The 25,555-nt window shown below is 35.8% G+C and overlaps 1 protein-coding gene and 1 pseudogene across 1 annotated transcript; both read left to right on the top strand.

The window, feature by feature from the left end:
* Window positions 1-11,911: 11,911 nt before the first annotated feature.
* Window positions 11,912-25,555, top strand: part of LOC128171442 (uncharacterized) — a 78,586-nt pseudogene continuing 64,942 nt past the window's right edge.
* On the top strand, window positions 23,823-25,210 carry LOC128171419 (talin-1-like). Its single transcript, XM_052837217.1, has 4 exons — window positions 23,823-24,035; window positions 24,286-24,399; window positions 24,567-24,697; window positions 25,165-25,210. The coding sequence occupies exons 1-4, from the start codon at window positions 23,823-23,825 to the stop codon at window positions 25,208-25,210; spliced, it is 504 nt and encodes a 167-aa protein (XP_052693177.1).

A 25,555-nucleotide genomic window follows, 5' to 3' on the forward strand; every position in this document is an offset into this window, starting at 1 on the left:
AAAGAAACGCACATTTACACAGGCAGCTATACAAAATATACATATAAATATATACATGTATAGTAAGTATAACATATTAAAAGCAACTGGTGAGTTAAAACAATAAACTTGAAACTGAAACTAAATATATAGTATAAGTGGTTTGTCTTTAACTGTCAAATATTTTGATAATCTCTGAGCGAAATAAGGAAGTAACATGTAGTATGAAGAAGGATGAGTCAGATTTGAACATCGACCTGCATCCATTGTATCTACCACAATGTGTCTCTAACACATTATTACGGCCCATAAAACAGGAAAGAGCTTCTTCACACAAGAGATCTAAGTTGTTTTCTCGTCTGATTTAGTTGAATAAGCGGCTCTCTAAAAACATCAGTACATGCTTTATTTAGTTCCAAATTCAAATGAAAGTTGTTATTATGGAATTGCTGAATAAATGAACTGTCAATGTACAGTAAACTTTTTCTTTCATTCTTGCTTTCTTTCAGGCTTTCTTTTCGAAACTGAATCTCTCTCTCTCTCTCTTTTTCTGTCTGTCTGTCTGTCTGTCTGTCTGTCTGTCTGTCTGTCTGTCTGTCTCTCTCTCTCTCTCTCTCTCTCTCTCTCTCTCTCTCTCTCTCTCTCTCTCTCTCTCTCTCTCTCTCTCTCTCTCTCTCATATCAATTATTGTAATAACTAAAATAAATCAATGCAATAACTATAAATAGGAAATAACATTGCTGTAAATTATTTATGGTGAGCAAAATGTCATTTGTTCACAGCAATGTATTTGTGGTATTTGTTATAGTATAATGTGTTTTCCATAACAACCAAAGAATCGAATTTAATACGGAAGATAATCAATAGTTATAGCATAAGAAACGGATAAGCACAAAAATTCAACCAAGCGACACAGTTAATATTTATGCACCTCAATGCAATCTATCAGCATAAAAAGGCACGTATCCATGAATTGATTTCCATGAATTGATTTGATTTGGTCGTAATAATCTTCTCTTAAGATTTGTTTATTTGTTTCTGTTTTGTTTCGTTTTGTTTGTGTTGCTTTTCTCATTTTTAGGAGGGGTTGGGGGGTTAAGTGTATCAGTGTGTTGGTATATTAGTAAACGAAAGAGAAAACCATTATAAATTCATGTGTATAATGCGATATCTCATGAATCAGTTTACGGGCGCTTACTCAGAATAATGAGTGATATGTTACAAATATACCATAATCATCTTCCATTTAAAAATATGGGGAACACCACTACATCACGTGACGACGGCTTTGAATTGTGGGTCTATTTTCCTTTCCTTTTTGCCGTGTCACTCCACAGATTGATCTCGAGAAAAGAGCGAACATTTACACGTGCACTTTATTTAATTATTAACAAAGCACCACATTCTCACTTCTTGCAATTGATACATTTGTGTTTTGCTATACGTACCATACTATATTTACGTACAGAAATTAGGGTATAATATATAACATGGTACCCCCAATACAAAATGAACACTCGTATTTATGTGTCTAAAAATGATAGGTGATAGTGGTCCTGGTGACACTAGGTACGAGGTACTAATTGTCTAGGCGCCGCCTCGTCCAGTCGTCCTCGTTCAACTTGCTTACAAGGCGCCTCTCTCTCTTCTTCTGCCTTGAGTACAGATCCTGTATATCTTTGAATGTTAGTTATATACTATTCATTAACCTGATTTATATCAGTAAGGGGCATGTAAAACTATAAGGGGGATCTAAAAGTCAATTCACTTAATGGACCACGCTTGTCATGAGGGCTGTAGGTGAGGTTTGAGGTGCCAACATTTTCTTGATCACAATTTTAATTCCTTTTTTATTAATTTAGAATGATATAATTGCTCAATACGTTTTACGACTGTGATATCGCCGTGCAATTAATTAATGCCACTCCACATATGATGTACAATATTTGTATTTTGTTCAAAAGATTAGCCTATGCCTGCAAAATCACTAAGATCAGAAAACAGAATTGTTGATGGTGGCTTATTAAACCTTATGATATATTTATACACCCATTATCAAGAAGATCTAAAACAGCGTTATCAACAAATTCTGCATTTTTAATGATCATTTTTTCGGAGTTGATTTTAATCAACTCTCCTATACACTTATTGGGGCAAAGCGAAAGTGAAACAGTGTTTGGACCTAAGCACAAATCAATACCGCTGACAACACTTAGTTCTTGAAAATAATCGATAAATTCGATGCTTTTTATTCTGAAGCATTGTTTTCAAGAAATTTTATTTATTAATACCAAGAAAATAATAAGATTTTAAATTGTACAAACAGTGTTATTTTTTAAAGTCGTATATATTCCTACGCTAGAGTTCAATGTAGTCTCGTTCAAACAGAGGCTTGGCTGTCTCCCGTAATATCCGACAAAACAGTCTCTCTTGCGGAGATAAACGGAGAGAGGCGAGCGTTTGGTTGAACATGACAAGAGTTCACTCTTGCCTGGATCCATACAATTTCTCAGAAATATTTCGATTACTGATACTACTTGCCAGGCAAAATCACATATCGTTGATTTTGAATAAATGATAATTGATAAAATCAACTCTCATCAGTACTTCAGTACTTTGATTTTCAATTAATACTCAATTAATTCTCGTTGGAAAATAAAGGAATTGTATACCCAAATTTTATGACATTCAAAATGAAACTATGAGCATTACAAATATTTTGTTTAGCTTTAATTTAACGCTGATAACTTTAACATTTTTTCTTCCCAAATGTTATGACATTCAAAATGAAACTATTAGCATTACAAATATTTTGTTTAGCTTTAATCTAACGCTGATAACTTTAACATTTTTTTTTTAATTTATTTTTTTCATGCAGTTCAAACATATTCTTAACTTGACCATTTACAGTGTTTTGGGACTCCACTAGTATTAAGTGATGACAGGGTTGGGTTGGTTGTCCTTTAAGATAGAAACATTCCCCTAACCATGTGATCGAAATCCCGTGAGTCCGACTTTGGAGGTTCCATTGCTGAATTTGTCGTTAGAGCTATACGACTGGCTAAAGCCACGAAAAAAGTCACTGGGTGCAAAACCGCCCCTGCGCCTGTAGTCCGGTCAACTTCTGTAAGCGTTTTTCCTTGCAGCACGACCCACAGCGTAACGGCGCTTAGCAGCGTCTTCAGTAGCGTCTGTCAGCAGGACGTCCAGATATCCGTGTAGTGTGTCCCAGTCAGCAATTTTAAGGTGGAAAACTAGTAACACATCATTACACAATGTCTGACCTCTGATCGAAAGGACACTTTGTTTTATAAAAAGAATTTAATGGAAAACACATATAACTTACTACATAGCCGAGTGAAGTGTCGGGCTTGTGATCCGTACTTTCCGAGTTCGAATCTCGCAGGGGTTTTTGATGTTACATGTACTTACTGAATTGAATTTTTATTCATTTGTTTATCCTCAGTTTTCGCTTATTTGACATACGCACAGTTTATATATCATAATATCTTTTATTACTAAATACTTTACTGTTAGTTACCAGGTAAGGAAATTCCACCTTAAGGACTTTGTTTCTTTGTTGTAAACGGCTTTCTCCTCGTCAATAACGAGCGCGGCCTTCGCTAAATTTCCCTCCTGAAACAGTTCTTCAAATTCAGCCAACTTTTGGGACCTCGCCCCTCGTGCTTAAATTCAAATGCTGGTCCGGTCTCTGCCACATGCGCAGCACTGCTCACCGTGGTGGGTTTTTTTGCAAGTTTCTGAGTAAGCCCCGTTATGTTTTTATGATTAAACAACTCTGTTTTTCTATCGCTTTGTTGAGTAAGGAAGTAAAATAATGAAACTTTCTCATCGTTCTATAGTCCTATATAACTGCATTCCATTCTATCTGCCAGTTTACCTTATTTAAAACACATACAACTAACGAGCAAGCCTAGAGCGCCACGTCACCGCATGGTTCTACTATTTATATTACCTGATCACGGGACTCGAAACCTATTCGAGTTCATGTATGTATAAAGGGAGAGAGAGAGAGGGAGAGAGAGAGAAAGAGAGGGTTAGTTATGCCGAAGAGGTTGATAATTTGAGTTATCTCCCTTATAACACCAAGTTATGACATATCCTGTAAATAATTTACAACGATTATTTTTTCGAAATATCAAGACCATTAAGAATAATAAGAACCGATTTTGAAAGTTAACAAAAAGCAATCTTACTTGGAAATATAGAAAGTAATCAAAAATTAGCAGTAAGTAATACAAACGCATGTTAGAGGGCATTAGATGTAAACTTAAATGATATTTCATCTTTTTTTTATTTACAAGAAACAAATTTCGATGATACTGCAGGCACGTAGCATTTTTTTTGAAAGTGTGGGGGGGGGGGGGGGGGGGGGCAGACTCATCCAAAAAATCTTGACAAAGCAAAAAAAAAAAAAAAAGGAAAATTTTAAGTTTCCCAAAATCCTAATCCGTGGGGGGGGGGGGGGAGGGGGGGGGCTGGCGTACTATATAACTTCAATTTCACTCCTCATTTCCTTGCTTACATATCAATTTTTTACATAGTCACAAAAAAGTGGGGGGGGGGGCCAACTCCATGATAATCCCATTTTTTATATCTAGATTTTGAAAAATTTGTTGCTGCGAGAAAAAGTGGGGGGGGGGGCAGGCCCCCCCCCACTGCCCCCCCCCCCCTGATGCTACGTGCCTGTACTGAAGTCAATGTTTATGTGCGTTTGTTCCAATGTACAATGTACAGCAATAAAAAAAAAAAATCTTTGAAACGCGAAATTTATTAAAACTTCAGATTACCGCATGCAACTGCATGCACTCTATAAAGGACTATTATTTAATTTTTTTTTAAATAGATAATCACTTGGCCGATATTTGTATTTGAGAGAGAGAGAGAGAGAGAGAGAGAGAGAGAGAGAGAGAGAGAAATACATGTATTCATTCGTTGTGTAACATCGATAATATGAAAATTTAAGACACTATGTAAAAATCTTACTACTGACCGAGTATAAGCTACAACTATCGGCACTGTGCTATCGATTAGTGCCAAAAAATGGACATAATTAACGCAGATGTCTTATTGAGAGTTACATGCAATCTTACATTTTGAAAAAAAAATATGTGAATAATGCTTATATATAATTAATTATTTCAAAGATTATGGTTTATAAAAATCGCATCACAAAATACAACGATGCGTGTGAACTTACTAAGCGATTTTAATGTGGTGTAGACACGTGTTTTTATAAGTGAAACTCAATTAAAAGCTGTGTTTGTCACTTTAATTTATGAAATCCAGTGTTATTGGGAAATTTATCAACAAACTGTGATTATCTCAAATGTTTTTGGAAAAGAGGGCAGAGAGCGTAGATATAAACAACTTTAAAAGGAACGAGGTAATTAACGGGCTGTAATTTCTCTCTCTCTCTCTCTCTCTCTCTCTCTCTCTCTCTCTCTCTCTCTCTCTCCTCTCTCTCTCTCTCTTTCTCTTACCCGGGTAATTTACAGTTTATAAAAATTAAGCTTGTTTATGTAAAATAATGACAGTACTTTGATTAATTAAAACATGCATGATAGAAGCTAAACATTATGATAGAGAGAGAGAGAAAGAGAGAGATAGAAAATTTCATCAGTTATAGATGCAGACACATCTCTCGATCCATGCTCGCAGATGATAAAGGGCATAATATACATGTAAATAATTATAATGTGTTATGTTTTGCTGAGAAATAATTGATCTGAATACACGTACGGTTTGTCTACAAGTCAGGACTTTTTACATGAATTTCCTTGCTCTAGAGACGTATAAATTTCCTCCACCAGCTTTAAGAGCATACTCCAAATAGTACTCAGCGGAAATTATGTGTTTTATTAGAAAAATAAATTTAAAATGCTCTCCAGTTTCGAACCCCCCATACTTCACATTTGTATTAAGAGTCAGGGTTGATCTTGTACATGCTCTCTCTCTCTCTCTCTCTCTCTCTCTCTCTCTCCTCTCTCTCTCTCTCTCTCTCTCTCTCTCTCTCTCTCTCTCTCTCTCTCTCTCTCTCAGTGAGAAACACCACGTATTGTATCATTATAATCTGTGTGTACCTTTGTACAATGGTATTGAGATTGTAATACAATGAATGATAGAAGAACATACTCCAAACCTTTTATAACCTTGGTTTAAGAGTCGTACTCAGTGGAGCGCGTACTCGGAGTACGAGTTTGAGTTTGAGTACGAGTATGTAAAAAGTTTTATAACCTCGGGGCCTGGTTTTCTTATAAAATTATCCCAGTAGTTTATACATACTTCGAAAAAGTGCGTGTCTGTGACCGCTTTTAAAAAAGTGTGGGGGAGGGCAGGCCCCATCCACCCCCCCCCCCCACCCCCACCCCAATCCGCCCCCGATCCTGAAGCCTGTAAACATTTCTTTGTTTTGACGTTGCCTAATTATAGGAAGTGAAAGACGTGTCATAATAAGCGCTGACGATTTTTAAACGATGGCGTGGTTTTAGTTTAAAAAAAACAACTTATTAAAGCAGTGTAGTAAAGCTACCAAAAATAGACCTCATACCCCCTTTTCTCCGGGCATGGTGATTACTGCATATTTATGTTTAATGTATGTTGTTTCTTAAATAGATTGTGTTTATAATGCGAATAACATTTCTAGCTGTAATTCATAAAAATCCATTATGTCATTCGATTCATACCGTATATATTTTGCTTTCATTGATTATTTTATTTTGTGCAAAAGTGCGTGTACCGAATGTCCTTGACATGTTGTTATGTGCTTGTGTTCAGTTCAACAAGTGCGATGTTTTGGCTGCTGAAATAAACACGATTTCCGGTGTCAGTCAGAATCAGACATTCTGTTATAAACAAACGCACTTCATTGTGACGGGACAGGAATGCTACAGATAGCAGGATTGTCGTCCAAAAGATAATTCTAAAATTTTATTTCACAAACGCATAATGAAATTTAACATGAATTAATAAAACAAAGCACATACAGTGAAACTGACCAGTAAATTCACTTGAATTGTTCTGGCAAACATTTCTGCAAAATATGTAGAAATACAGGATTGCTTTAGAAGTCATCCGTGGTCTCAAATCAATTGTTACCCCCCCCCCCCCCACCCCGGATCCCTCCACCCACCCCCTTACTTTAAAAAATGTTTACTTCGAGTACATATACATTAAGTAATATAAAGATGAAATAAAGTAATAATGAAAACTAAGTTGACCGATTAATACATTTAAAACTAAATATTCGAACAGCTTTTTTCTATTTTTGAAAACCGGTAAATTCATTATCTGGGACCGAAACCATTTGGGGTCGAAATTGCTAGGTGGCGAAACGTCTAAGCATCGCTGTGACGTATGTCGACCAGACGATAGACCGATTTGGGAAGAGGAAAGGAAAGTTTATTTCTATCCGTTTAGATAATTGTTCCCCGTGAAAAAAAGGTTTGTCATATCATATATTCTACAATATAGTCTACTTCTTCCATATATCATGCCCGTGACAATTTAGGTGAGATAAAACGCGATAGTTTTAAAAGTCAACTATGTAAAATGGCTGACCCGAAAACAAACCTTCAAAATCATGTCATTCGTGTATATGTAAAGTGTTGAAGAAAAAACTGTTGTAACTTAGTTCAGGTAAGGGAGGAGGGGGTAAGTTGTTTCAATCCAACAGCTCAATGTACCAGTCGTTTGTTCAGACACAGAATCCCCCCCCCCCTTTTTTTTTAAATGTTTACTGGGAGTATATAGGCCTACGTTAAGTAATATAAAGATGAAATTAATTAATAATGAAAACTAAGTTGACCGATTAAAACATTAAAAACTAAATATATGAATAGCTTTTTTTTGGGGGGGGGGGTGGCATTTGACTAAAAAAGTAAGTAACATTTTGTTTTCCTGTTGAAAGACCAAACATTTTATGAGAAAACATTTATCAATGTCTTAATCGCTTACCAGAATTTGAAAAAAAAAAATATAGTTATTGCCACTTTAACATTTGTTACATGTAAGTATACTACATTTTGTCAATTAACTAAAAAATGCCTGCACCAGAGTAACTGCTTACACTTTTGGTATTTTAACAAGTGCAATATGATGTCCATAAACTATAATTGAATTTTACCTGATAAGTAATTATTGTTGAATTAATTAAAACCTACTTTCATTTTCAATATTTTAAAACCAGCCTAAAATAGCAAAAATGAGAGTATGGTGGTGGACATGCTTTGGGGGATCCAAGTCAGTGGGAGTTGTATCAAATTATATACTTGCAATGATATCGAATGATTAAATGTAAAGAGTGAATATATTTACTGGGAATTTACTTAGAGAATACATAGAAGGTGATACTTGATATTTATAGTTGCAAATATGTTTCCTTATATGAACCTGCAGAATAGCGAATCATTTCAATAATGTGTGAACTTTTTTCATGACATCACAATGATAATGGCACGTGCTTATCGTTTCACAGTTGCATCATTAGCATACACTAGTGTCTTTTAATTTCATACATTTTTATACCAGGAAAGATTAGAAGTTAACTTTTTGCATTAATTTGTAAACAATGAACAGATTGTGTTCTACGTCTATATGAATAAACAAGTTGCTGTCCTTTAAAAAAGGACTACAATACGTGGACCATTTGCATGTGTTTCCAACGAAAGCGTGAAAGCCTTATTAATAAGATTATCAGAGATTCCACCGACTCTAGCCCTCTGCTTTTAACCACTAAATTTGTACGTTGCATTACGTATACATGTATGTATAGCCCTGACTTCTAAAATAATTATGATCTATCTATGAATGAAGTTTGCATGTATAGTATCAGGCATTCGGTGAATTCTACTATTTGTAGAACACATTACGATTTGCACTACTTTGTTAGCTAACGTTATACAGTGACAGTTTTGTGTAAATTAAAAATTTCATACTTGGATGCATTTTTCTTGAAATTTAAACTTTTATACAGTGACATAATTATTCAATCATACTTAAATGCTTAAAAAAGTTTAATTGGGAAGTTCTCTAGCCTTGCCTACTATAAAAGTAAAGTTACATATGTGTATTCGGAAAACAACAAAACATTGCAAATTATGCTATTTGATGCATATTGTAGTTTCGGCATAACATTAACTTATTTCATAATACTGATAGTTCATATCACATGCCAATCATTTCTTTAAAAGGAATACTTTGTTTCTGTACTGTTTACCGACAACTTTACAATTACAGCGCCTTTGAACTTATGTGTGCATATGGCACGGAATCCCGATCCCGATCCAGATAAACGTGTGCTAGCCTGGTTCCCTGAGCTACCCATTACCCACAGGAACCAGGCTAGCTCATGCGCAGGCTAAATTTTCCCCATAGCATCCGGTTTAACCTCGTTTATATATTTTCTGCGTGGACCTCAGGGTCCACGCAATCATGTGTACATAAAATAGGGAGGTTGAAAGGGGACTGGGCGATGAATGGTCATAAAAATTGTTTTGTTTTTCCTAAACCGTTTTCCTATACTAAAAATGATACACATCAATAGTGATCATTAAAAGAATGGTGAATATCATGAATATGGTAGGATGTTTTAATAAACTAATTTAATTAATTTAATACATTAATGTATTTGAATATATAATACTGAGAAGGAGGGGGTGGAACAATTGAACATCGAAACAAATAATCGACATCATTCTAATTTTATAGAGAAAATTTGTAGGAATACAAAATTAAATGAATTGGCCTACTATGTGCTTTAATAAAAAATCATATTATTTTTGTTCAGTCGATTACTTGAGTAACAGAAAGGCATAAGGCCTAAGAAAACAAATTGTTTGTTTCCGCTCTCCCGACCGACCCAAGCTTTTACCCCCCGACTCAAAACTTTTTTTTTAAGGATTTTTGATGGAAAATCGTTTATTTTCGTTTTTATCCAATTTGGAAAAACAAAATAATCAAAATTTTGGTCACAAAAATGCTTGAAGCAGTTACTCTTCTCAAGTCAGTGTAACTTAAACGTTTTGTTTCAAAATGGCTGTATGTTTCCATGTGTTGTAGATTTTAATAATGCTCTCATCATTGGCAGAGGAAGTATCTGCTATATGATATCATTTTTGTGTTTTCTTAAGACCAGCTTAATAGTCAGGAATGATATTAAAAGTATTTCTCATTTTATACCATTGATACCATACCAGTATCTAACCGGCATGTATGGATACTGCAATATTAAAGGGAAAAAAAAATATTTGAAAAAATACAAAATTTCCGACCAACTGACCCTACTTTTTTTCATCATGAAAGAGTGAAAGCGGAAACAAACTATTTTTTTTTGTTAGGCCTAAACCAGTGTTTTATTCAGAGCATTGTATACGTTGTATGCATGTATGTAAACCAAGCCAGAATAGATTGTGGGACGTCAAAATAATTAATTTTCTTGGTTTTCAATACAAAAGAGTTCTACATCATGTCAGCCTCCCGTAAATACAATTTCTCACTTCAAACGTGCATTATAGCTTAATTATGTAGTTTATTTTCAAAACAGCATGACCAATTGTGATAATTTAAAACACTTTATTAATATAAATAAAATGTATTTTTGACTTTCCTTCCGCTTTAAGTATTGTACCTTGATATTTCAAATACTCAGATATCTCAAAGTTTTAAACAGTCCCATCTAGTTCGAGATAACGAAGTTAGACTGTATTTTAAACGAAGTCTTTTAAAAACGGGCTAAAATACAGACGTTATCAGTTTCAGAGAGCAGTGATACGGAATCGGAAAACCACAGTGTGGTGATCCGGAAACTCAGATCAAACTGTGAAATTGACAGTATCAAGGAAGAAAAACTGATGGGTATATAATATGTATATTTACATTTCACATATATTTTGCATGTAAAGCTTCTGCAGATATAGCACCATAACACAGACAGGGTACTAAAAGGTTAAATCACGAGTTTTAATTGTGACGTCACAAACGTTGAACGCTGTTAAGTGCAACGTCACAAACGAAAATCAAAGATCACGCTTGTGGCTGTTACTGTGGCTCTTCCATTAATTTGAACTTACCCATAGGATAATACAGTAATTTTGAGGTATAAGGCATGAAGGTAAAAATATGTAAATATAAGCATTAAATCCTTATTCTAACGCGCGTTATTCAATTTGTATGCACACACCGTTGCAGTTATGAGACTTTCAAAAAATAAGGATTCAATACTTAGATATAGGTATGTATATATCATCCATTTTAGTTTGGATTTGTCATCCCCACTCCTGTAATAATCCAGACATGCAGTTGGTTTTTTATTTCAATTTTTATTAAAGAAAAGGTTAAGAAAACAATTTAGAAAAGAATCAGACAAAATATATACAAAAATGAACAACAAAAAATATTTGAAATATTAAGCATTGTATCATATTAATGTATATATAATTAAATCTCGCACTTGTGCGGGATATCATCAAGTACTAGAATGTAACAGTTGATGGTCTCTTTACAGGTTCCCTGTGTCTGACTGTTGACTGATAGGTTATACCAGTCTGTAGTATGTAACAGTTGATGGTCTCTTTACAGGTTCCCAGGTTGTGTCTAACTGTGCTGTTGACTGAGAGGTCAAAGAGAATATATGTGGTATAGTATTCATGTAATATCACCATGTTCATGTAGCTATACTCTGTATTTTTAGGTCACCTGAGTCACTCAGGAGACCCATTGCTATCTCACGTTTGTCGTCGTGTGTCATTCATAGACATTTTAGTATACATCTTTTAAATGGGTATGAGGGCAGTAGTCATTGTGTTAGTCCTGGGGTAAGAACTGTTGCCCGAAACCATAGGCGGAGGTCAACATCAATTTCTTACCCAGGAACTGACAAAATAACTATTGCCCACAATCCCATTAGATCATTGATGTGTTAGATGAGGAGAAACATATCCTTGTGGTAATGTCAGGGCTGGGGTATAGTCCAATTATCTGCCTGTGGGACAGTCAAAAATCAACCAGGGTTAAGGGAATAGCAAAGCATGGGACATAAGCCGGTAATTAATATGTATACATTGGTGGGTTCCCATTTTGCACACATTTGAGGATTTAGGTGTGAATTGTATTTTGATAGCAATTATAGTCTGTTCTTTACATGGGGTAAAGACACAACTGCATTTTATCCATGTTTTATAACCTTATTATAAAAAGTTACATTCTGTATTTCATAGATGAATTGTAAATAAGAACATACTGAAGATATGTGTCACATTTGAAAAACAGTGTTTCAATCCAATCAGACAGAAGGCAAATCCTGTGTCGGCCCTCATTTCTATAACTAAGTTATGGTGATGTGTGTGTGGAGAGAGAGAGAGAGAGAGAGAGAGAGAGTAAACATAGATTGAAGGTACATGTTTGAGAGTAAGCAGTAATTAATATAGTAAATGTAGATTTTTACGAGTTTGAGAAAAGGTTAATAAAGCAACTAAGAAAAAAATCAGACACTATGTTTACATAAATAAACCAAAAAATATGGATCAACATATAATTATACCCCCGCTCCAAAGGAGAGGGGGTATACTGTTTTACCCTTGTGTGTCTGTCCGTCTGTCTGTCTATCCGTCTGTCTGTTCGTCCGTAACAAAAATTTCTGTCACATTTATCTCAGCAACAATTTATCGCAGATGCATGAAATTTTTACACAGTGTTTGTTAAGGCATGCCATATCACGGGATATATTTTTGTACCAATCGAACGTCAACTTCCTGTTACATGACGACTTTGCTTATTTTTTAACCAAAATTTTCAAACAAACTTTCGTCAAAGATTTCTCAGCAACTATTTATCGCAGATGCTTGAAATTTTTACACAATGTTTTTTTAGGCATGCCATATTAGGGGATATATTTCTGTACCAATCAGACGTCAACTTATTGTTAAATGACGACTTTGTTTATTTTTAGCCAAAATTTTCAAACAAAGGACTATATATGATAAGGGCCTAAAATGGCCCCCTAAAATGAACATCATCGTTTTACTATCATTCTTTGTTTTCTTAGTACAGATATGTATGCGATGTGTTTACATAATATTCATTTTGGTTCAAGTGCCCACTATTTAGAAATACGACATTGTAAAGACAACCTTTTCCCGCCATTTTTGCATTTTTAGCGTAAAACAGCTTGTTTTCAAGCAGTTTTTCCTTCCGAAAACATAGAGCGCATTCTTGAACAAATAAAATATTTTAATCAGAGATGTATCTAGCCAAGACTAATAAGTGACAAAAAAATTTTCCTTGTTCAAGCATGCGCTCTATATTTCCCATTCGTAAATAAATAAGAAAGATGTCAATTTTTGGCTGATTTTAATTGAATTATAGAAATGGCGTCACTTCTGATGTCATATACTGCAAGTGAGTGTAAATAAATCAAATAAATAGATGAAAAATATATTTTATATCAACTCTTCTAAAAAATTAGTTAACATTTTATTGTTCCCGAAACACTTAAAAAATGGCGAATTATGGGGGCCAAATTTAACTCTTATCATATATAGTTCTTTCCTCAAAGATTTCTCAGCAGCTATTAATCGCAGATGCTTGAAATTTTAACACACTATTTGTTTAGGCATGCCATATTATGGGATATATTTCTGTACCAATCAGATGCCAGCTTTCTGTTAAATGTCGACTTTGCTTATTTTGCATTTTTACATCAGAGCGGGGGTATCACTAGTGAGCATTGGCTCACAGATATCTTGTGAAGCATTGTATCATATAAATGTATGTAATATTAAATCCCGCAATTGCGCGGGCTATCAACAAGTACTAGAATGTAACAGTCGATGGTCTCTTTACAGGTTCCCAGGCTGTGTTTGACTGTGCTGTTGACTGAAAGATCAAAGAGAGAATATATGTGGTATAGTATTCATGTAATATCACCATGTTCATGTAGCTATACTCTGTATTATTAGGTCACCTGAGTCACTCAGGAGACCCATTGCTATCCCACGTTTGTCGTCGTGTGTCATTCATAGACATTTTACATGTAGCATACATCTTTTAAATGGGTATGAGGGCAGTGGTCATTGTGTTAGTACTGGGATAAGAACTGTTTCTCGAAAGCATAGGCCGAGGTCAACATCAACTTCTTACCCAGGAACTGACAATATAACTATTTCCCACATTCCCATTTGATGATTGATGTGTTAGACGAGGAGAAACATACCTTTGTGGTAATTTCAGGGCTCATTTATCTAGGGGGCAGTCAAAAATCAACCAGGGTTAAGGGAATAACAAAGCATGGGACATAAACCGGTAATTAACATGTATACACTGGTGGGTTCCCATTTTGCACAAATTTGAGGATTAGGTGTGAATTGTATTTTGATAGCAATTAAAGAAAGTAATAATGAGAGAGAGAGAGAGAGATTACATGTCTAAGAAAATATACATATGTTTAACAGAGTAAGTAAGTCAGAGAAAAGAGAAAGTGAGAGAGATATTACATGTCTGAGAGAATAAGTAAGATGTACATGTTTACATGTATAAGAGCAAGTATCTGAGAGAGAGAGAGAGAGAGAGAGAGAGAAAGAGAGAGAAAGAGAGAGCAAACAGACATGTTATACAGAACAATAAATATTAAATGATAGATATGGAACAACAAGAGTAAGGGAGTAAGAGACAAAGTTTAGTTGAGTTCATCTGAAAGAGAGAGAGATAGATAGAGAGAAGAGAGGGATGATAGAAAACAAGATTATATGTTAGAAGAGAGAGAGAGAGAGGTTTGGTAGTGAAAGTGTGAGGGATAGAGAGAACAGTTAGAAAGCAAGAGAACAGATTTAATGAGAGATAAGAAGTACATGTTTAGCTGTAAAATCATGAGATAGTGAGAGAAAGTAATAATAAAAGAATGAAATTGATTACATGTCTGAGAGAAATAGAATGATGCATATGTTTAACAGAGTAAGTCAGAGAAGAGAGAGAGAGAGAGAGAGAGAGAGAGAGAGAGAGAGAGAGAGAGAGAGAGAATACATGTCTGAGAAAAACAGTTAGATGCACATGTTTACATACTAAGTCAGTGAGTAAGAAACAGAGACTACATGTCTGAGAGAATAAGATGCACATGTTTACATGTATAAGAGTAAGTCACAAGAGAGAGAGAGAGAGAGAGAGAGAGACTACATGTCTGAGAGAATAAGATGCACATGTTTACATGTATAAGAGTAAGTCACAAGAGAGAGAGAGAGAGAGAGACTACATGTCTGAGAGAATAAGATGCACATGGTTTACACGTATAAGAGTAAGTCACAGGAAAGAGAGAGAGAGAGAGAGAAAGAGAAAGACTGCATGTCTGAGAGGATAAGTAAGATGCACATGTTTACATGTAAAAGAGTAAGTATCAGAGAGAGAGAGAGAGAGAAAGACTACATGTCTGAGAGAATAAGTAAGATGCACATGTTTACATAAAAGATAGAAAGTGTTTACATGTTTATTTATGAAATAATGAGGGACAGAGGCTTAGAGAAAGAATGAGAGATAAGAAGTACTTGTTTAGCTGTAAAATTAGAGATAGTGAATGAAGGAGTAATAATGTGTGAGAGAGAGAGATAGAGAGAGAGAGAGAGAGAGACAGACACAGAGAGAGAGTCAGACACAGAGAGTGAGAGATTACATGTCTAAGAGAAATAGAAAGATGCATATGTTTAACAGAGAGTAACTCAGAGAGAAAAAGAGAGAGAAATTACAATAGTAAGATGCACATGTTTATAAGAATAGGTCAGAGAGAGAGAGAGAGAGAGAAAGAGAGAAAGAGAGAGAGAGAGATTACATCTTTGAGAGTGATATATTTAGTACATGTACATGTTTAATGGAGTTTGTCTGAAAGAGAGAAATAGATAGAAAGAGAGAGCAAAAATACATGTTTAGAAGAGAAATCTGAGGAGACAGAGAAAAAGCATGTGTTAGAAAAAAAAATCAGAGAGAGAGGAGAATAAGATAGAGAGAGAGAGAGAGAGAGAGAGAGAGAGAGAGAGAGGCCAAGAGTGCATGTTTAGTATTGAAATTGTGAGAAACAGAGATTGAGAGAAAGAAATAGAAAGAGCAGGAATACATGTTAGGTAAATTAAGACAGTAAATACCCGGTAATTGAATTGAACTTAATTGTGATGTGTACTTTACATCTTATTTTTTCTTCTCTCTGACTTTCTCTGCTAGATAATCATATAGTACACTCTCTCAATTATGTACACATCCAAGAGAGAGAAACAGAGATAAAGAAATGTAGGGATAAAGAGAGAGAGAGAGGGAGAGAGAGAGAGAGAGAGAGAGAGAGAGAGAGAGCACCTCTTTCTCACTCAGCAATCTTATGTTGTATTTTTCTACTGGTTGAGTGTCTCTATAATCAGAACCAGAATAATAGACCATCAATTATCCAAGTAGAGAAAATATATTAATCTTTAAAAAACCCAAATATATTTCTGTTAAAATTTGACATTGAATGTTTATACAAACAATAATAATCCTAAAACTCTTTATTTTCATTGAACAGGTTATGACCCAGACCGCCCACATCATGGACACAGCAAGCACAAGCTCCCCATACATCACAGCAAGCTCCCAATACATCACAGCAAGCTCCCAATACATCACAGCAAGCTCCTCATTTAGACTACATCAATGTTCTAAGTGTCCGGGGGACACAGCGTACTATTGTGTATCGTGTCCATGTGATCTGTGTCCCCAGTGTAAAGAGAACCATGTAAAAGATCTCCAAACAATAGACCATGATGTTGTGTCACACCGTGATAAAATCAACTACATCCCAACACAAGAGATCTGTGTGAGACATCTTAGCCATGTTTATACAAAGTACTGTGAACCTTGTCAAGTTCCTGTGTGTGATTCTTGTTCCGAGGACCAATTGCACCGATTTCTTTATGGCCAAGGACAGCACGTAATACTGGATATACAAACAGCCTATAAAACAAAGCGACAACAACACAGAGGAACCATTCACACCATCAGAAGTGAGGCTCTCTTTTACAGACCTGTTCTCCTGACAGGAATCAAAGCTGATGTCAAAACCTGTCACACAGAATTCTCCCCCCTTCAATCAGAGATGTTAACAAAGGCCCAGACACTGAAGGATCTCATTGACATTGTGGTATATGATCTATTGAACAATGTGTTATGTTACTTTGATTTCAAACACAGATGTAAAAAACAAAAGATAAAAATGATCAGACATATTGTCAGACTAAGGAGATATGAACACAGATATGTACAGCCAGCATTCACATTCAGTGCGCTACAATTCCTCTCCTTCACAAAGACAGCCCTCCCCCAGATACATCTTACACTCCACACCAGCCAGCTCTCCATGACTGAGTCACTCAACAAGGAGGATGTGATGGAGTCACTGAGTGCAATCCAAATCACAGAGAGAGGAAACCGACGCGTAGGAAACCAGTGTCTGCTGAAACTGACGTCTGGTGCTGAGCTCCATCAATCTCTCACAGTGAAAGGTGTTGATTGTTGTGATCACATTTCCTGTGTGACATCAGACCGGGTCTGGGTCAGTGATTATAACAATCTTATGTTGACAGACACAACAGGTGTCCCTCTACATCGTGTGGAGGATTCATGTCGTGGTTTATATGGATTACACACAGTGAACAGTGAGAGTGAACTGATTTATATAGATAGGAATTATAACATCAACAAACTGTCAAAGGATATGAAAACAACCACCACATTTATAGAGAGAACAGACTCTACATGGGAACCACGGTGTGTGTACTGGTCCCCGTCCACTGGGGATCTACTGGTCGGGATGTATAACTATGATACAAAGACAGGCAAGGTAACCCGGTACAACCAGAGTGGACAACTCACACAGACCATACAGTACCACAACACAGGACGGCGACTGTATAGATATCCTAGCTATATAACAGAGAACAACAATGGGGATGTCGTGGTGTCTGATAATGATGCTGTAGTGGTGACAGAGCGTGGAGGAAGACATCGTTTCTCCTACACAGGACCTCCATCAGAATCAGAACTATGGCCACGTGGAATCTGTACTGACGCGCTGTCACACATCCTGGTGTGTGATGGTAGAACCATCACAGTACAGATGATAAATAAGGACGGTCAGTTCCTGTCACATCTACTGACAAAATCACAAGAGATGGGTGTACCATTCTGCCTGAGTTATGATGTCAACACTCACCGTCTCTGGGTCGGATCATGGGACAACAACAAGGTGTGTGTCTACAGGTATATCACCAGACAGGACGCTCTGACAGGTAAGTCTGAGTCATTATCATTCACATTAATTAGATATAGATAACTAAGACACACAGTCCGTGTTAATTATCAGTCAATAAGATACATGTAAGACATGTTTATCTGTGTGATTGTTTGTCAATATAAACAACTCATTGTTACAGGGTTAGCTGTATCTACCAGTCATTGGGATTCAGTGTTTATCTAAAATAAAGACAAATTAGATACATTATTTTATTAATTAAATGTACAGTTACATGTCATTGTATTTAGTGAATAGAAATAGAAGGTTGTTGTATTTAATTATGAAATATATAGAGTGGCGCATGTATTTGTAATCAGTTATTTTGTGACATGTTAATTGACTTAATTCAATTATTTAGATAAATATTAAAGAAAGTGTCAGGGTAATCAGGTTAAAGTTTTAAATAGTAGATGTAGCTCTATCATTACATATACTGTATGTATTAATTAACAGCTAATTAATGACTTGTTGTAGATGAACACAGACCCCGTCCTGATGGAGACACCCGATACAGGACACCTCGTCACAACAACTCATCAACTTAACGAAAGTAAAACTCACTGACGCATGTATTTGTAATCAGTTGTTTTGTTACATGTTAATTGACTTAATTTAATTAATTAGACAAATAATAGACCAAGTGTCATGGTAATCCGTTTGAAGTTTTAATTTGTAGATGTAGCTCTATCATTACATATAATGTATGGAATTGATTAATTAACAGCTAATTAATGTCTTGTTGTAGATGAACACAGACCCCGTCCTGATGAGGACGCCATGTCCAGCTCAACATCAGCCGTATAATGGAGATAGCTGGGATATTGACAGGTTGTAAATGTTTCTGTACAAATCTAGTCTGCTCTCAAAACCACACATGTTGTTTGTCACTTTGTTCAACATCTGCAGCTGAAATTGAGCTGTGTATAATTCACATGGACTGTAATACTGACTCCTGTTTATTTCACACTTTGTGATCATCCAAACATGGCTGTCTGTTGCTGAGTGAGAAACATCATGTTATACAAGTCTTATTTTCTGAATGTGGAATATTATAAAACAAATATCCACATGAAGAAGTCTATAATGTTAAACTGAACAATTAAACATTGTAAATGTCAGATCATTATCAATTCCAAAATGTATCTTTGTTTTGCTAATTGTGCCATTATTATACCCCATGTAATGGAATTGTTAGAGAATAATGACTTCGACCTATGTCAGTCAGTCCTGGATTTTAAGCAAAACTTATATTCAACAGCTGCAGAGAATTTTATCATGTTTAATATGAAATATATGAAACTTTTAAGGTATTTAGGACACAACATGTAGATGTGCTAATTACTAGGAAGTTCTGATTCATTTATCTTTCTGGGAATTTTAGCCCCATTGAACTTAGAATTTTGTCCAAATGTTGAATTTAGCAATGATTTTGTTTGTAGGTAGTTAGAACACAATGTGTTGATTTCTAGGAAATTTTAATTACAATGTTTTGTCTTCAAATTTTGAACCATTAGAATTTAGTATGTTGTTGTTTAAGACAAATGATTAAATATGTGCATAATTGCAGAAAGTTTTGATCTGATGATGTTTTGCTAGTAATGCCCTTTATCATTTTTAGCTAACTGAGCTGAAAGCTCAAGTGAGCCTTTCTGATCACATTTTGTCTGTTGTCTGTCCGTCTGTTTGTTTGTCTGTCCTCTGTCCGTCAACTTTTCACATTTTCAACATCTCCCCCAGAACTACTGGGTCAATTTCAACCAAACTTGGCACAAAGCACCCTTGGGCAAAGAAGATTCAAAGTTGTGAAAATTAAGGAACGTGCCCCTTTTCAAGGGGAGATAATTAGGATTTATGTATCCCAACCTGAGAGAAATTCAAAGCCACCCTCCCATCCCTTTAATTAAGGTGGTATGGAACATCTGTCAATAATGATGTGAATTAAAGTACATTACTATTGAAATACTTTCATTGGTTTAGAATTTTCTTTCACAATATTTTACCAAAAAATATGTTTTAGAAAATTTTGGAAAAGTAATAAATTTTTCAAACCCGACTCGAACTCGTGACTTACAGGTCCGTAGTGAGCGCTCTAACCCACTGCACTGCGCTGTAAGGTAACAATGATGGGAAAGAAACTATTTATAAAATTACACTTGATTTACCGGTATTGTTTATTTTGATAAATAATACGACACAACATGAAGGTGTCCCATACCACCTTACATGTAAAGAATGAATTTTAATCAAAATGTTGATTTATTCTGTTTATTTAACAAATTTTTCAAAAGAGCGGTCCCCATACAATTCCCCTCAGTTGCAATCAGCCGGTACCAGAATTACATGCTTCCAGATTTACTTTTTTGCGCACTGCGTCAGAAAGTGGTGTAGAATGCCACCTTAATGCATACTCTGCCATTCATGATGTGTAGCGTTGTCAAGTAATGGTAGAACGTGGGGTGTTTGAGCTTGCTCACTCTTTCCTTCTTGTCCAAGTATTTGGTATTAATCATTTAATACAATAATAAATTATTTTTGTTTCTTGCAGACAAGCTGCTTTTCAAACGCCTTCAGGGGGAGACAGAGGAAAACCTTCCCGGATTATCCATAATTCCAATGGAGTTACAGAAGCCAAATAATTACTGGTCATCAACAGACTTTGTGTTCTGTGCGTGAACTCTACATAAACAACGTTTCATGAATGGACTCTGTATCTGTGTAGGTGAACAAAAATAACGCGTCATCAATGGACACTGTTGCTGTGTAGGTGAACTCTGCACAAAAATAACGCGTCATCAATGGTCTCTGCGTTCTGTGTACGTGAAATCTGCACAAAAATAATGCGTCAACAATAGACTCTGTATCTGTATAGGTGAAATCTGCATGTAAAACATGTCATCAATAGACTCTGTATCTGTGTGTGTGAACTCTACATATATAACACGTAACAATAGACTCTGTGCTCTGTGTACCTAAACTCTTTATGAATAAGGCATCATCAATGGAATCGGGTTTTTTTGTGTACGTGAACTCTACTGTAATTTGTTATCATACGTTTTTAATCAATTTTATCTAAGTGTAAATTTTGTCAGTATATAATATGTTTTACATATCTAAGCTCCTGAAATTTCTGGTATCATTCGGTGCTTGGACGGAGATGACCATTACAATTGTAGCCAATGTGTTACATATGTAGTAGAGTGAAATTTTATAGGTTTTTAATATTTTAATTTCAGAATATTGATTTCTTCATTATTATTGACATGTTCTAATCAATTTGTTACTTTTCAGGAATTTTACTATTGCAGACTTCAATTTATTTAATTACATAACAGAAAATGATTTATCAGTGGTGAATAAATAAATTATTTAGTTGAATTAATTTAAATTGATATTTTGTGTTTGTTTTTATTTACTTTGGTTACTCCTCTTTGGAGTACACCTGTAGTTTCTATTTATAGCATTTAATTGAGTGGTCACTTAGATCTGGTCATGTGATTGGTTTATAGGGGTACTTGTATTTGTTCATTCTGACTCCTGAATTACATGCTAAGACTCTAGCCATGCAGTTTTAACTGCCATATTAGAATTTTGAAGTTGTTCTATATTTTATTCATCTTTGAAGTATTTTCCTGCACCTAGAAGGTTAGTTCTTTTAGTGTATTACAGTGTAATTGGGTTTACAATTTGTTTAATTATTTATTTATCTATTTCCACTTCTTTTCCCACTTTGAATGAATGTTGGAATGTTTAAGATAGAGTGAGAGGAGAGTGAATGGCTTATGTGAGTTTATATTTGTATGAATGCAGTCAGTAATTAAAGTAATAATCTTCAAATTAAGTTTATCAGGTGTAAATTATTGTGTTTTCTTAATAAATTTAAAAGCTAGGAGAAAGAGTGTGAGTGCATTATAATTATAAATTTTACAGTTTTATAATGCTTAAATATAAATATCCATACATGTCAAAATCATATTTCTTTCACATTTAGTTTTGACATACACTTACACGACCTACATGTAACTGGTAGAAGTTTCCATGACCTTCGCACCTCATGGGAGGGTCGGGGAATTTTATTCTGTAATATTTGCCATACACAAATAAACCTACAATAACCCATTGACTGGATTTCCTGTCTTATTCCACTCGGTTTCAAATGTGGTAGAGTCAAGTATATGGCATTCCTACTAGCTCTGGCTAGTGGGTTAACCCTTTAGCTTGATCGGTAGAGTGCTGGACTGGCGTGCCAGAGGACCCGGGTTCAAACCCCAGCAGAGGCAGTAAGTGTCTCTGTTACATTTGGTGCCCACGTTGGGACCTGGGTATTCTCTGGCGGGTGAGAGAGATTGTTTCCAGAACTTTGCCCCACAGGCATTGGCACTCCAGGAGAGTCGGGACGCCTCTTTCCTTGGAGGAGGACAATGTGGTAGAGTCAGGTATATGGCATTCCTACTAGCTCTGGCTAGCGGGTTAACCCTTTAGCTCGATAGGTAGAGTGCTATGCTGACTGGTAACACAATTTTATTTGAATAACCTTAGTTTGCTGTTAGTTTGGATTTAATATCTATGAAATCTGTTTTAAAGATTGAATATCAGACTGAGTTGAAAGTTAGTGCTGCAATCAAACTATAAATATTGTAATATAAAGTAGATAATATAAATGTTTTCATTTGAATTCTCTATGATTGTTACTTATTGGTTGGACTATTGAATTCTTTATGATTGATATTTATTGGTTGGACTATTGAATTCTTTATGATTGATACGTATTGGTTGGACTAACCCATTTGTTTGGATCTGACTTTTTTTGGACTGATTCATGAGGTTCAGACTAATCCCTTTGCTTGACAAATTCTTCTGGAAATGATCTTATAGGTTAGAATTACCCAAAAGAATGCGGCCGATCCCTTGAGTTGGGATTGATCAAATTGGGTGGGATTGATCCTAAAAGCTGATATTGATCCTATAGGCTGAGATTGGTCCTTTAGGCTGAGATTGATCGTATTGGGCAGGATTGATCCTATTGGGTAGGATTGATCCAGTAGGATGGAAATCATTCTACTGTGGTTTCATTAATATTCAAGGGTATCAATTTTCGTGGATAAAGTGAAAATCACAGTTTCAAGGATACATAAATTTGTGGCCAATGACCCTTTCAATACAAAATATTAATAGAAATTGCATTTCAATGAACATTTTATTTCATGGATCAACTCAACAACAAAATGCACGAAAATTGGTATTCAACGAATATTGATGAAACCACACTATTTGTTGGGACCTTGATCCTGTGTGTTAAGTGCAAATACTGTCTTCCATTGAGGTGTAGGTGGTGGCTACTATTGGTTGAATTAATCCATTTGTTACAATAAGTCCTATTGGTTGAATTAATCCATTTGTTACAAGAAGTCCTATTGGTTGAATTAATCCATTTGTTACAAGAAGTCCTATTGGTTGGAATGATAACCTCATAGGAAAACATCAATATCTGCTTGTTGGTACTAACACCGTTTTATATTGTATCACTATGTATGTTGTAAGTGGTGGCTCGGCCTGTCAGGAACAGCTGATAGACGCCGCAAAGGATGTGGCTCACTCTGTTGAGGGAATTGTGGAGGCGGCCCAGCAGTCCTGCCGCGACGACAAGCTTCTGGCCGACCTAGCCGCCGCAGCCACCGCGGTTACTCAGGCTCTTAACGACCTGCTACAGCACATCAAGAAGGGGGCAGGACCCACCGCTGTAAGTGGGATTGTCACTGTTTTCTTTTTCTTAAGCTTTTTATTCTCTCTCTCTCTCTCTCTCTCTCTCTCTCTCTCTCTCTCTCTCTCTCTCTCTCTCTCTCTCTCCTGTTACACAATATTAAATGAAGAAAGGTATGACATTGAAGTTTTGGTTATAATGACGGTACAATGATTCGATATTGTTATGATACTGAGATCATGAACTCTTCTGTGCAGTGAGGTAGTAAATGTATGTTTTTGATTGACAGGCTGGAGAGTCCCACGAGGATGCAGTGGACATGATCCTGACTGTGACGGACAGACTGTTCAGTAGTGTGGGCGACGCCCATGAGATGGTGAGACAGGCCAGGCAGCTAGCTCAGGTAAGCTCACAAATATCTCACACCTCTCTCATAAGTTCAATTCTATAAAAGTCAATGCTAAATTGGGTTAGCACCTACATGGCTCAGAAATTTAAGACTGTTGACTGTTTCAATATATTTACTTGTTTATGATATAATTTTTGACCTTAATATCTGTTGTTTTCAAGCGACCTCTTCATCGGTTGGGGCCATCAGGGGAGAAGCCGAGGGCCACTCTGACTCGGACATGCAGAAACGGCTCCTGGCCGCCGCCAGACAACTCGCTGATGCTACAGCGAACATGGTGGAAGCTGCCAAGGTAAGGAAAAGTTGTGTGCATTGAACAATGAGATGGAAAGTGTAATAGTATCCTAGTATACTGTGTTTCTGGTTATGTAGACATTTGTAGGCCGCAGAGCATATGATGATAAAGATAAAGCAGCTGACACTATAGAATGCAATATCATGTTTAACATTTGTAAAGTCAATGTTATATTTGTTACAGAGTTGTGTATTACAGGGGACAGCTATATCATGTTTAACATTTGTAAAGTCAATGTTATATTTGTTACAGAGTTGTATATTACAGTGAACAGCTATATCATGTTTAACATTTGTAAAGTCAAATGTTATATTTGTTACAGAGTTGTATATTACAGGGGACAGCTATATCATGTTTAACATTTGTAAAGTCAAATGTTATATTTGTTACAGAGTTGTGTATTACAGTGACAGCTATATCATGTTCAATCAATTTCAGTAAAGTGCTATATTCTAATATTACAGGGCTGTGCGTCGAGTCCGAACGACTCAGAGCAGCAGAAGAGACTAAGAGGCGCTTCAGAGGATCTCCGGGCTGCCACAAATATCGCCGCCAGCAACGCCCTCAAAAAGAAACTCATCAGGAGGCTAGAGGTCAGAGACTCATTAAGTGTCGTTTAATTATCTCTAGAACCTGTAATTTAATTGCAGTAAATGATATACGACATGATGGCTTGATATTACAATCATGTTTTGTGATGAGACTTTACATGAGTCATTTAGGTGTATTATGGTTACAACCATACTTTGATATTTAATTGGATTGCAAAACGGATATATAACAATCGTACTTTATCATGTAATTGGTCTTTAAGAGATTATATCTATGTTTTGTAGAACGCCGCGCGTCGCACCG

Source organism: Crassostrea angulata, chromosome 2 (assembly GCF_025612915.1).
Source record: "Crassostrea angulata isolate pt1a10 chromosome 2, ASM2561291v2, whole genome shotgun sequence".
Classification (NCBI taxonomy): Eukaryota; Metazoa; Mollusca; class Bivalvia; order Ostreida; family Ostreidae; genus Magallana; species Magallana angulata.

Coding starts and splice junctions, on each gene's coding strand:
- LOC128171419 (XM_052837217.1), top strand. CDS start 23,823: ATGTATGTTGTAAGTGGTGGCTCGGCCTGTCAGGAACAGCTGATAGAC. Junction 24,036..24,285: donor AGGGGGCAGGACCCACCGCT/GTAAGTGGGATT, acceptor TTTGATTGACAG/GCTGGAGAGTCCCACGAGGA. Junction 24,698..25,164: donor ACATGGTGGAAGCTGCCAAG/GTAAGGAAAAGT, acceptor CTAATATTACAG/GGCTGTGCGTCGAGTCCGAA.